The sequence below is a fragment of the Manis javanica genome, chromosome 5, assembly GCF_040802235.1.
Source record: "Manis javanica isolate MJ-LG chromosome 5, MJ_LKY, whole genome shotgun sequence".
Lineage (NCBI taxonomy): Eukaryota > Metazoa > Chordata > Mammalia > Pholidota > Manidae > Manis > Manis javanica.
In genome coordinates this window covers 138765689-138780592 of record NC_133160.1, presented here as the reverse complement: position 1 = coordinate 138780592, position 14904 = coordinate 138765689, and the positions used below count along the sequence as shown (strand labels likewise).

Genomic DNA, 14904 nt, shown 5'->3' with positions numbered 1-14904 from the left:
TTTTGTTTGTTTGCTTATTCATATTATTTTTCAGATTCCACATATAAGTTAAATCATATGGTATTTTTCTTTCTCTGAGACTTATTTCACTTAGCATAGTACCCTCTAGGTCCATCCATGTTGCCGCAAATGGCAAGATTTCCTTGCATGCAAAGATTGTTCACGCATTTCTTGGTGCCACCAATAGGGCACCAGAACCTAGAAAAGGGGTAATATTTATAGCATCTGATATGTATGTTCCATTCTATTGTTTCACTCTTAGAATTGGTAGCACACCCAAACAAATATAAATGGCATTTTAACTCCTTGAAGAGATTTATTTTTTGATTATTGTGTAAATATGATGTTGAACTTTGTTTGCTGTTCAAGCTTACAAGGTTAATGACATGAATTTGGACTTGTTTGTTATGACATTGGTGATTGTACTGGAGCTGGTGTTGTCAATAACATTTTATGATAATGATATTAATAATAAAAAGATAACTACTTATTGAGTGTTTGTTATGCATCATGCTTCAAAGGGTTTTCTGATCCTTAAATCATTTAATCCCCATAAAGTCCCAGGAAGTAGGCATTGGTGTCTCTATTTTACATATAAGAAAACTGAGACTGAAAAAAATTAACTTGTCCCAAACTATCTAGTTACTCAGAACCAGATTCAAACCAAGCTCGAATTAGATGTATGGAAAAGAGGCCAGAGGGTATTTATTGAGCATCTGCTATGTATCAGGTCATATTCTGGGTTTTTAGTTCTAGTGAGCAAAATTAAGTTCCTGTTTCATTGGGGTTGTATTTTATTTGTGGTAAACCAGTAATCATATACAATATAATATCCAGCAGTACTAGGTGCTCTAAAGGAAAGAATTAGGTAAGAACATTGGGATCCATTTTCCATAGGATGATGAGGGAAGGTCTATCTGAGGGGGTGATGTCTAACCAGAGATATTAGAATGAAGTGGAGGGATGAGCAAGGGGAATTTCTATGACTGTTCCTATGACAGTCACCCCATAATACAATTCACCATTCAGTTCTAGAACAATATGGCCTATTGGCTGGTTATATTTAAGAAGGTTATGCAGTATCTTCCTACAGTGAGACCAAGGATTTAGGAGGCAGACCCAGATTAAAATTCTGGTTCTGCTACTTATTCCCCTGAGGTATTTGGGCACCTTAAATTAATTTCCAAGCTTTAGTTTCCTGATGTGTAAGGAGTCCTTATATCTTATTATAAATTAAAGTTGCACACATTAAGTCCTTAGAACTGTGTGTATATATATATATATATATATATATATATATATATATGTAGGAGTCATATAATAGGTAATAATTATTATTATTATATATAATTAATTTTATTTATATATATAATATAATTATTATTATATATATAATTAATATTATTATTATTAGAATTACTTTTGTAACCTGTGTTTTGCAGAAGGCCATGGAGAAGTTTTCTGTTGTGTTTTGTGGTCAAAGTCTGGGGAGGGGATGTGGCATAGCAGATCCCCATTAATTTTCAGAACTGAATAGGGAGCGTGGTCAGAACGGAAACAGATGTAGGAGATAAGCTAAGAGAGAAGCCTGGTGTGGATAAAGTGGGTTTTCAAATCACATTAGTTAAGTGCAAGAATGAGAACTCATGAGGTGATTTGAGAGTGAGGCGGGCAAGCGTTATTTATTTATTAAATATGACATTAAGAAGCATTCCAGAATAGACATACAGCTACAGGGGTTTACAGAGTAGCATGGAGAGCGAGAAGATGAGAGATAAGTAAAATTTCCCACCTTTCATAAAGCCCACCTTCCTGCTTCTACAGACATGCGTTTGCTATTTAAAATGACATTTTCTGGAGGCAGGCTGGCTCATTGCCTGAGATGCATGAAATCCGATCTAGTACCAGTTTGCCTTCCAGCATGCTGTATGGCTTTGAGTTGATCATTTCACCTCTTTGCCTTCAGGTAGAGGAGAAAAAAAATCTCTACACCTTGCCGATCTCAAAGGTATCATTTTAGACCAACAAAAATAAGTTTAAAATGTCCCTGATGTGGGGACAATGACTTAGTGTTAAATATGGGAGCATAATTTAGTAAAGAGGCTACCTTGTTTGACTCACTGCCTTATCTCCCTGGCAGTGAATTAGGTCTGTAGCCATCTGTGCTGCGGGAAACATTTTCCTGTGGCTGGGGTAGCGAAACCACTGAGGTTCCAGTGCAAACACACGGGCTTCTGGAAAGGTGTGCATCTGGTCCCGATTTTCTGACTTCGCTGAATTTTAACTGTCACCCTGTCTCGGACACTTGTCTCCTCTGAGCCTAGGTTTCTAGATCTATAAACAAAGACGGCAGTAACACGGTGTAAGATATTGTGAGGATTAAATGGATGTAAACTTATTAGCATTATGTCTGCCACTGCCACTTGCAAATGTTACTTTTTATTTTTGTTTAAGACCTGAATTCCTGGAGTTATCTGGAGGCCCCTTCTTCAGGAGGACTTTTCAAACCAGTGGCAGGCTGGACTGGCAAAGCGTCAAGTGGAAATAACCCACTGCATTTGCTTCTGTGTGAGGAGCTGGGTTTGCTCCAAGATGACCCTCTGTCAGGGAGCAGTGGGGGCTCATTTTGGCCTGAGTTCCAGTGGCAGTTCCTGTGGGTGTGGGGGCTTCAGAACTGCTCCAAGATGACTAGATGACCAAAGTTCTACTGCTCCATAGTAGCTATTGTACGGCAAGGTGCAGGCTGACATGTTGGCTCGCAGCGACTCCCGTCCCTTGTGAACACACCTACATTTGCTGCAAGTTGTGAGGCTTCGGGCATCCCCCACTTCATCTTTTGAGTCAATGGGGAGGAGGAAATGGCTTGCCTTGATTACTATGTAGGTTGTCTTTCTCAGAAAAGCAGGCTGCAAATCCCAGTGGCTTCTCGGCGCTGTCTCAGATGCTCCCATCCTTCATCATGTTATTCCCATGGTAACTCTCAGTAAAGGAGAAGAGGGACAGCTAACCATTGAGAAGCTATTTTTAGATTTCTTGCCAGATGCTTTGACAAATTTGTTGAGGGAAAGAAAATGAAGCAACTGCAGAAGAGGCTTTTTTGTGTGTGTGTGAAGGGAAACACAGTCATTTAAAGACAATGTCATTTAAAATTCATATTATAAAACCAGGAAAACCTTGAGAAATCATTCAGCCTACCTCTACTCCTAGGAAGATCTACTTCCAAATCATACCCAAAAAATTGTGCAATAAGATTTTTTTGAATATTTTACTTAATAGCCTATTTTAATAGATAACTATATTTCCTATCCTGAATTTACACTGCATTCAGTGTCAGTTTCCAGACCAAGGGAATTGGGAATGAGACTGAATATGATTGGTCAAGTTGTGGACTACATTGAGGGTATCATTTATTTCAACTACACTACTAAGGATACTCCTTAGGTTTGTGCAGTGTACATCCTGTGCAACTAACTATATGGCTTTATTTATTCATATAAAAATATAAACACCTTCCAACCGCCTTAAAAACCTTCAGGAATTTCCCATTGCTCTTAGGCTAATGCCCATAAATCTTTAAAGTGTCTATAAAGTATAGCATGATATTGATCCTTTTTCATGTCCAGAATCACTTATAATTCACCCTCTTTATGTTTTAGCAGCTACCTGGCATGGCCCTAGCCATGCTGGGCAGGGATTTCCAGGAATGCATTCACTGATATCTGATGTAGCAGGAAACTTAGACAAAAAAGATTTTCACCTACGGAGCCTTCCCTTTGGTTTGGAGAGTTGCGTGCCTCTGTTGCAGTGAACCTCTTTCTTCTTTCCTTTTCACGCCTGACTTTGACCCACTGCTCACTTTGGTGTCGGTTCCTATGCAGTCCCTGTGAGTCACTCCCTCTTTTATTCCTTGTGGAAGAGCCTTCTCACTGCACGCTGGAGCCGTCTCACTCAACAGAGCACACATACATCCGTGTAATGCTGCTGACCCCAGAACAATCCTATGATACAGGTCTTGCTATTCCTGAGAAATTGGGGCTCAAAGATTATAAAATTGGTAAATTGATAAGTAGAAGAAATTTTAAATGGCTAAATGTTAACCTTGACTACTCTGTCACATATTTTACTTTGGGTTTAAGATGGAGACACAGCAATTGAACAATGTCTACAGAACATATTTTGCCACATGGCATGCCATGTGAGACATCATCAACTTTAAGATATGCCATTATTAATATGCCACTGAGAACGGAAAAAGTACTGTCAATTAAACTATGTCATTTAAATTATGTTGATTGTTATCCCTAGCTCAATTATAGGTGTTCTAATGTAGGACATGTCTTAGAATGGACAAATATGGTACTTATTCAAGATATTTGCATGCCTTTAATGTGTAAGATGCTTGCTAAAATATTAATTGTCATAAAGTAATAAGACAGAAGAAAGTAAATGCAAGCATATTTACAGTATAGTGTTTTCCCTTCAGCAAACATCGACTGACCTAGAATTTGACCGCGTAGTGATTTATACCACGTGCCTTCGTGTGGTACGAACAACCTTTGAAAGATGTGAACTGGTTAGAAAGATCTTCCAAAACCATCGGGTAAAATTTGAAGAGAAAAACATAGCTCTCAATGGTGACTATGGAAAAGAGTTAGATGAACGATGCCGACGGGTTTCTGAAGCTCCTTCTCTCCCTGTTGTGTTCATTGATGGCCACTATCTTGGGGTAAGTACGCTGCTAAGGATTATCTTTTTTATTGACCCCAACCAGTGTTAGAATCTACAAGCCTGTGACAAGGCAAGTTGCATGTAACTACCAGGACATGTGCTATTTTTTGGATTGAAAACACTTATTTCTATCCCACATGATCTGTTCTAACAGTGTTCTTCCCTGCAGAAATACGGTGAGATATAATCAGCATGAAATTGTCTTTTGGAATAGGAGTGTGTTTTTTTAAATATTCAGTTGACTTGAATTTTGCTTGATATGTGGGATAAAAACTTTGTGTGTGTGCAGGCAAGAAAAACAAAACACTGCAAGATATACACTTGTGAATTTCCTTATACCCCCATTATCAAACCCTCAGTCTCCTACCTAATGAAACTAAGATGACAATCCTGAAATGAAATCAGTAAGAAATGGGGCCTAGAGCTAAAATTTTATCTTATCTGCTTGTTGTTTAGAATTATTCTTAATATTGGTAATGCAGCATTCTGAGATACAAATGCAGGCTTACAGTAAGCAGAGGGAACTCCCAGGGCAGCAGCAAAGCACGTTTGCTTCATTCCTCTTTGAGTAACACTGTTAGCCTAATTAACTCCCACTGAGCTGTGAACAGGCTCTCTCCTTAGAGGCCCAAGAAGAGGGCTCTGGAGAGGGCTCTTTGGAAAGGGTGGGAACAAAGAGCCAAGGGTCTGCAGTGGTTGAGGGGTGGGACTGCCTATATGTTCACTTATCCGAGAGCAAGAGCTGCTGTCGAACTGCAGATGATACTTGATTTTGTTTTGCATCTGGCTTTAACTTTCAGTTTTCAGGAGAGTCCAGAAAAATCCAGAGCAGGAAATGCTCATGTTTTGCTGCAGAGAAGCTGTGTTCTGATATCCTGTCTAGAGCCATGGTTATTAGACTGTCATCTTACAGAAAGATAAATGCAGAGAAGCCATAATTTGATAGTTATGATGCAATGCAATCTTACTTGTAAACAGAACTGGGCACAAACTACATTCTGAAGCACAGGAATTTTGAAGGATTGGGTCTCTTATTATATTGAAACAGGGACCCTTAGGTCCCAGAAAGCTGCAATAATGGCAGGGACATCCTCTAAGCTTTACATGTGTCATTTCATGTAACCCTCAGGATAGTCTTAGAAATCAAGTCTGGCATATGGGTTAAGAGGCAAGACAGCCTTGTTTCACATTCTTGATCTGATATGTCTATGTGATTCTGGGAGATTTGTGAATCACTCCTTGACTTGGTTTCCTCATTTGTAAAGTGAGAATGATAACAGAACTTTTCTCATAGGCTAATTGTGAGAATTTTATAATATATAATATATAAAAGTGTTCAGTTCCTGTGCCTGGGACAAAGTTATGTTTTCAATAAACAGTAACAGTTATTATCCTTGGCTTTGCAAGATGGACCATCAATCCTTTTGTTCCAAATGGCATACCTGGCTAATGGCAGGGTCAGAACTAAAAGTTAAGCCTGTCTGATTACCTAAAACCTTTCTTTTGCATATCAGCTCAAGGAAAGGGATCTTTGATAGCTTGTCTGCCAATTTATTCTTAGTACTTAGAACAGAGCGTGACACAAAGTACTCAAAAATATATGTTGAATGGATGCATGAATGATGCTGTATTGTCTCACATTTTTTTCCTTCTCTTCCTCAGACGTTCTTCCACAAGGAAAGTATTTGATTAACTCACCCACACTGGGAGCAAATCATGATAAGGGTGTGGGCATTTGCCTTTTAACCCCAGAAAAAATTCTGACAATGTAAGACAGTTCTCACTGTGGAATTTTAATTTGTGTGAAACCACATTTAAACTTATTGGGCAACTGCCTACTTGCACAGGCATAAGCTTGGCCCCATCCAAGACTCCAGTCTTGACCTTGGTTACCTTCTTCCTATGCCTGAGGCAATCTAACGGGCTGCAGTGTCTTCCCTGCTATCTGACTTTTGGTTAGAGGGATAGATGGAGAGTGCACCAGACAAAGAAGGTAGGGCGAATATTTCTTTTGCAATGTGTAGCTAATGTCCCAAATCTGGAGAGAGGCCAGAGACAAACATTCCAGAACAACTTAAATAATGAATTCCCCTCCTACTACAATAGGCTCTTTATTTAAATTCCAGTGCACAGTTGTAAATGGAATACATTGTAGAAATTGTAGAGCCCTTTCCCTGCAGTATTCATGCGTCTGAAATGGAAGGATGCCCTCTGCTGGGTTTTGGCACGTGGTGAAGCATATTTTTTAGGGAAGAAAGGAAGCTGATGTTGATAATTTCCTTAACATCTGTGATGCTCTGAACAGTTGCATGAAACCATTTGATTTATTTCAAATTTAGAGGGATGAGAAAAATAAGGATGCTTGGCTCATCTGCACAATACAGTATTCTTTAAGGAGGGAGAGAGAGAAATAGAGAGGACCAGAGAAAGAGGAAGACAGAGACAGAAACAGAGGCATCTGTGGCAGACAGAGAAGGGATGGGAGAGCAAGAGAACATTTTGCAGCTCCCTAGTTTTATTGCATTATTGCTACCAGACCCAGGGGAGGTTGATGAGAAAGGAATTCCCTTATCTTCCTTGGAGGGAAGGTAACAGAGTTCAATGGACAAGAACCCAAGAATTGACAAGGATGCTAAACACTTTTTTCCTGATGACTCTCCTCCTCAGTCAAATTAAAAACTGAATATGGAAACAAGAGAACAGTCAAGGGAAGAAATTACTTTATGAAACAAATCACTGCTCTGGGATGCTCTTGTGGGGGGTGAATGAGGGGATCAGCCAGGGGCAAGGTCAGCCCAGAACTTTCTTAGGATGACTCTACTGTTGTTTTGGCATCAGAAAATCCTTACACAAAAAGATTGTGTTCGAATAGTTTGGACATCAATTATCTTAGGAAATCCAGTAGGAAATAGGTTAGAAATAGTGTCTTGACTGTTGACAACCATAAAGCTCTAAGGTAGAAATCCACAAAACCCACATTGAAACTGAGCTATAAAACACATAGACTGGACTAGGTGGGGGTAACAGAGGAATAGAAAGGGCGTTGATCTAGATAGGTCTCTTAAACTAGCTTGTATTGAGGTGTGACTACTTGATAATTCTATACCTGAATTAAAGTTAAATTATTTAAAGTATTTTTTAAATTTAAAAATGAACCACTATTGAATATAGGCAGTTTATACATTAGAAATATAGACTCTAGGCACATTTCTAGGGACTACTTGTAAAATACTTCTGTAGAAATGAGCCACTGGCCTCTGTCACATCAGGAAGTAGTCAGCTCCAGAAACGGACTGTCTTTACTATGGTCCACACTAGCAAAATGGATTATTTGTTCTCTGCCCTTTTTTCTACGTAATTCTGTTCCTAAGTAAAGAAAGTCTCCAGTGAGTGTATCTGTTTATGGTTACTAAGTAAGTCACATATGAAAACAGTGAGGGAAATGGGGAAATGTGCTTTTTAGTGTTCTAGCCTCTACAGTACAGAAAGACATTCTAGAAGGAGATTGGAGTGGTTACTGAGTGAGCTAGTATCTGCCAGATATGCTGTTTTTGTTTATTTTATTTTGCTTAAATCAGATTATTGTGTGTGATTTACATATAGTAAACTGTAACCATGTAAATTATATGATTTGATGAGTTTGACAAATTTGTATACGTATTTATTTAATAATACATTCAAGGTAAAGAGCACTTACATAACTCCCCAAATATTCCTCATGCCAGTTGGCAGTTAATCCCCTCCTCCAACCCCAGTCCCCTGGAAACCATTGATCTTTCTGTAAATATAGCTTTTATTCTTCCGATGTCTTTGGTTTTGTTATCAGGGTAATGATAACCTCATCAAGTGAGTTTGGAACTACTCTCCTCTCAGCAATTTAAATTTCTGGTTCTCTTTATTCTTTGGTGTAGAACATTATATCTCTTTAATGTCATTTCCTTTATGGGAAGGACTGTAGGTTAATTCTTTCAACATTGTTATATCTGAAAAATGTTTATTTTACTTTTGTTTTTATAAGATATTTTTACTGGGTACATAATTCTAGGTTGAGAGGTTTTCCTTCCAGCAGTTTAAATTTATTGCTCTTCTATCTTCTCACATGCATTACTTCTAATAACAACTATGCTGTCATATTTATCTTTGTTTCTCTGTATGTAATATGTTTTCTCCCCACTCGGACTACATTTTTCTCTTTATCTCTGAATTTAAGAAACTTGATTATGATTGTCTTGGTATAGCTTTTTAAATGTGTCTTTTACTTAGCATTCATTGAGATTCTTAGATTATTAGGTTTATAGTTTTTATCAAAGTTGGAAAACTTCAGCCATTATTTTTTCTATTAGTTAATCTACCCTTCTTTCTCTTCTTTTCAGAGGCCTAATTACACACATTTTAGGCTACTTAAGTTGTTGCATAGTTCACTTTATTTCATTTTAGATAGTTTCTATTGCTGTCCCCTAGATCCCTAATCTTTTCTTGTGTAATGTCTAATCTTCTGTTAATCCTACCCAGTGTATTTTTTATATCAATATTGTAATTTTATCTTTAGACATTCAATTAAAAAAATCTTCCATGTTTTTATTTAACATTTCAACCTTTATTCTAGCTTTCTGAACATATGGGAGGGATATAGGCATAAATGGCTTAATCTCCTTCTCTGACAATTCTAATATCGGTTTCATTTCTGGGTTAGTTTAAAATGGTAGATTTTTCTGTTCACTACGAGTCATATCTTCCACTTCTTTGTCTTTCTATTAATTTTTTATTGGGTTTCACATATTGTGAATTTTACCTGGCTAGGTAAATGTATTCCTTGTTGGGATGTTTTTATATTCCTATAAATATTCTTGAGGTTTTTGCTGGGATGCAGCTAAATTACTTGGGAATAGTTTGCTATTTTGGGTTTTGTTTGAAAGATTTCCTAGGCAGGGCTGGAGAGTGTTTAGTCCAAAACTAATTATTCTCCAGTATGTAGGGATGATCTTATGAGAACTTTACCCAATACCCATGAATCATAACGTTTTCATCTCTGTCTGGTGGGAATAGGCACTATTTTTGTCCCTGTCCCAGGTACTGTCCCTTTTAATCCTTTCAGGTGGTTCTTTTTCTGGCCTTGTGTAGTTTTTCACTTGTATGTACTGATCAGTATTCTGCTGAATGCAGCTGGGCTCCCTGAAAATCTCCAGACTTCTCCATGAAGCTCTTTACTCTCTAGTGTTCTGTCCTGTGAGCTCTAGCCAGTTTAGTCTCCTGGGCTCTCAGGTCTATTTCCTCAACTCTGGGCATCCACCAGGCCCTGCTTGGATTCCCCCTTTTTCTATACAACTTAGGAAATTTGTCATTATAGTGAGCTTGTGAAACGATAGAACTCACCTCATTATTTCCTACCTCTCAGAGATCATAGTTCATTGCTGTATAATGTCCAATATCATGCAAACAAATCTATTAAAAATCATTATTGTTTGTCAGAATGAGTCATCAGTTGGTCCACTTTCAGGCACTACAACAAAGTAAAATGGAATTTCAGGCTGGATGTCTATGGTAGTTATAAATGACATTCTGTTCTTAATATGATTCCTTTTCATGCACACATGTCCCTAAGCAGACAACAAGCCCTGAAGCTTAAAAATTAGGGATATTATTAATTTTTTCTCACAAAAAATGTATAGGAAGATGCTTCAGGGAGGGTACAAAGTTCCATGATATCATCTATGACCAGTTTTTATTTTATAATTTTGCACATTCTATTTTCAAGCTCTCCTAATGGTTCAAGATAGTTGCTGAAACTCTTGACATCAGGCCTGCATTCTAGACAGGAAGGGAATGAGAAAGAAAAGGAAAAAGAGAAGTGTACCCCAGCTGAGGGAGCTCCCTTTCAGAGAGTTCTTCCAGAAATCCCACCCAAATTCAATTAGCATCTTATTGTTCACCTTTTCTTGAAAAATAGGATGAAAATTGTGGTCTTTGAGAGGAATGCATTGATATGTTTTAAAAAAATGAGGTTTTTATTAGAAGAAAAGAGGGATCATAGATATTGAGTTGGTAGTTTATATCTGCCACACTAAGCAAAGATCTTTTTTTAGTCATTGACCAAGAGCAAGCTTCTCTGAGCTGTGTGTTTCACTAATTCTTTCCTCCGACCAGACAGCTCCCCTAGTGTTTACTCTACTAATGCTGCAGAGGTAGTGGAAGGATTAATGGGAAGGAATCTTTGGTGGATTTGGTGTCCTTTATGAAAAGGTGTTATGATATGAAGTCATAACTAGTATCATAAACCATCAGTGTAAAGTTATATGTTTTGTTAGGTTTGGAACTATTTGTGCTTTAAACCTCCTGAAAATATTCACCATATACATGTGAGAAGTGATTTTTAAGTGTTGGGGTTGTATTCTTTGAAAATCTGACGAAGGTTATAGACCTTCTCATTGAGTGTATATATACAATCTTCTTTACAATAACAGGGCTCTCTGAGAATTTATCCCTATATAACTAACTTTTCATTAAAATGAATTCTCTAGAGATGGTGCCTACTGGTGGTATCTCACTTCTTTGCTTCTTGTGGGTTTTATAGAGTAATGTGACTCATTTTATTACAAGTAAGTATAATCATACCTACTTTTATATTTTAACCTTTAATTATGGAATCAATGAATTTGGATCTTTATCTTCTCTTCCTTTTTCTTTGGAAGTCATCTTCATCCTTTTTTGGTCATTTCCTTAATTATTAGCAGTTTCATGAGAGAATGAGAGGAGAATCCCCTGAACATTTTTATCTACCCTTGTTGTCTTGGATCTTATTTGTAATGGAAACAGTAAGTGTTTGATCTTCAAGCCTCCTTGTCCAGAGTCATGAAGTGTTTGTTCCTGGCCTGTTCACTCCACTTTAGAAAGTACAGGGATGGAGAAGTTTGAAATTGAAGTCTTAAGTCAGGCTCTTGAAATTTAAATTAAGTAGTATTTTCTTTTGTGATTAATTCTTTGTCCTTTCTTTCCAGAATAACTGAGGAGAATGATATACTCTGCTAAGCTTTTTACATGCATTATCCCTCACATTTTAAAATAATACTGTGAATAGTACAGTTATCATCACTTCTTCCCCCAATTTTGTGTGCAAAGAAAAATAAGGTTTAAAGAAATTAAGGAACTGTTTAAATTCCTTCAGATCACAAGTGACATAGCCAATATTCAAATGTAGGTGTGTCTGACTCTAGAGCTTAAACTCTTTAAAATCAAGGCTACAAAGTTCTTAACTCTCATTTTCAATGACTTTGAATTTTACTTGTTAACAGCATATTCACATCCTGAATTACTTCATCACTGAAACCACCCCATGTTCACGATCTTGAACTTAGAAATGTCCTGCTCCGGCCACAGCTTTCTGTCCTTTAATCTTTCCTGTTTGTCTTTCTATTGCTCTGTCATCATTGGTATTGTTTATCCTTTCCCCCTTTCCATTTTTCTCAGCTTATAGTCAATTTTGGTTTCACTGTTTCTCACGATTCTTCTCTTGGATGTAATAATATCCAGTCTGTTATTACATACTAGACAAGTTCTTTTGACTTTCCAACAATCGTAAGATGTTTTTCAGGTATTGTTTCCAGCAATGGAAATATAATTGAGAATATCATAATCTCTGCCTACAAGTTCTCAGTCCTATGCACCCGCTCCATCTGTTTTACTTCTTACTCCAGCGCACCAAGAATGTTATTGGAGAAGACCTCAAAGAACCAGTAAAGAAGTCTACAACAGAGTTGGAGTATCACCATTATCTAGGCCCATTAGCGAATATTCTTATTAATACCTTGTTCAATTTCTGTTGTGATACAGATAAACAACTGCTCTAAATGTTTTCTAATTCCCCCAAACAGATGTTCCATTGCCATCTCCTACTCTTTTTTACATCTATTTTTATCTTTCTCTTTTTCCATTCTTCAAATTGCAGGTCCAGTCTTGTAGGGTATTTTAAGTTTTTTGAAAATACTTCACTTGAACATTAAAAAAAAAAACCACATGGAATGATTCTTCATTATTAGTTTTAATTCCAATTAAAAGTTCATTATTATTATTAATTTCAATTATCTGTTTTTTTTTATTAGTGGCTCCACAACTCTCTCAATAACTCAGACTGAAAATCTCAGTTTTCTTTAACTCTACCACCTTTCTCTTCCTTATATCTAGTCAATTGCCAAGATTTATATTGTATTCTATGGGATCTTAATTTTCATATTTTGGGAGCTCCTTTCAGAAAGTAAGAGTATAAAGCAAAGAACAAGCAGACACTTGGATGCAAGAATAAGTTATTTGTCTTAGTAGTATGGATGTCAGTCAAGTCACTTATTCTAAGAAGATGAAAATTAAATACTACAACACTGAGTATTTTAAGAATTAAATGAGGTGAAACATAAAAACTCATGGGGCCTGGAACATGGCGCACACAAGTAACCCTTTGCTAATATTATTAAGGCAAAAGGTTTAGAGAAAGCTTATATTTAGGTAGAAAAATAAGGAGAGAATAAAGAGAATTAAGCTAGGGCTGGATCAATGTCATGAAAGGAGAAAAAGTGCAGTGTTATTATCAGTCTACCCTCATTATGGTGGACAGTCATTAATGATCCGATTTTTGGGGTCAGGATACTGCACAGTGTCTGAGATTCTGGGTAATGGTTATAGTGTTTTTAGTATGAAGCAAGTATCAAGGTGAAATGCCATTTAGTTTCTATGTGAGCTGATATGAGTGTTATTAGAAATATTGTATCTTATTCATGATATCTTTCCATGAATATTAAATATAATTAATGAATAGTTACATATTTGTTTAATTCTAAGTAAGTTATTAACATTTTCATTAATAATATTTAAAACATATTAGTGAGAATGTACCACATATGAGATTTAAAAATTATTAACAACTTACTTATTTTCTTTTAAAATGAAGTGACGTATATAAGAAACTATGCTTTGATTATTTTTTCCTTACAATATGAAACTTTTGTATTTTTCTCTTTTTTTTAAAGTAAATCTAATTTTACATTCATTCAACTAGAAAGTGTTTTGTTAGGTTAAAATGCCAATGGTTGATATCTGATTTGTTCTTTATTACTATAACAAAGCTGATAAATTTAACATGTGTGCCCAAGCAAGGAGAGGGGGGAGTTAATTTCTTATATTCTTCCCCTCCCACGTCTCATATCCTCTCAGATCAAGGACAACTATTAAGGTTGCAGAAGACTTACTTTATTAGGTTTTATAGAGACAAATGTAAATAGATGCATATAGAAATTTCATACAGGAGCATAGAATCTTGGATTCAGAAGGAACCTTAGATGTCATCTTGTCTAATGTTTCTCTCAGTGCAAGATTTCTTTCTACCACATCTTTGGGCAAAGATGAACAATCTTTGAACACATCCAGTGGTAACAATATCACTACTGTTCAAGTCAGCCTATTTTATTGTGGTATATCTTTAAATATTAGAAAGTTCCTTCTTATGTTGAGAATAAACCTGCCTCTAGCTTCCTTCACCTACTGATCTTAGTTCTGCTACCTAGAGCAATGCAAATTAAAACTATTCCCTCATCCTTATAACTGAAACTTAAAATGTTGGCAAGTTTTCTCATGGTTCTGTTAACTCTTATCAGTGGTTTTCTGAACTTCTCTATCCTAATTATTATCCTTAGGACACAGTCTAGTCTTTAAGTGCAGTACCCAGAACTAGAGCCAAAGTTCTAGATGATTATCTCTCTGAACATTATTTCTGTCCCTTTATTAATGGAGCCTACATTTACTTTAAGCATCTACACCACACAATTTGCCATACTGAGTCTGAGGCAAGTTAAAATACACATGTGACTTTCACATGAACTATTTCTCAAAATAAACTTCTTATACCCTTGGTTTTTAGATTCATTTTACTAGGCCTCCAAAATCTCTTTTCTCCATAGAAATATGTGGACATTAGGCAATAATTAAGACTACAAGAGAATAAAATTTTTCTGTGAAATATAACCTGTGATTTTTAATGACTATCCCTCTCTTTCTGCAAGCAGTTCAGTCTAGATCCAGTATCATTCCTTAGATTTGGAGGCATGTAATTCATCAAGTGTCTCAAACTTGCACCTCCAAAAAATGTGCTCATGAACGGAAACAAACCATAGTCAAAGTTTGGGTTCTGTGATG

The 14904-nt window shown here is 36.6% G+C and overlaps 1 protein-coding gene across 1 annotated transcript in view; it reads left to right on the top strand.

Moving 5' to 3' along the window:
* The window catches only part of GRXCR1 (glutaredoxin and cysteine rich domain containing 1), a 113588-nt gene that overhangs the window by 58077 nt on the left and 40607 nt on the right, over positions 1-14904 (top strand). The window contains exon 2 of the mRNA XM_037002528.2: positions 4484-4726. Within this exon, the coding sequence (XP_036858423.2) occupies positions 4484-4726 (243 nt within the window). The remainder of the gene's footprint in view (positions 1-4483; positions 4727-14904) is intronic.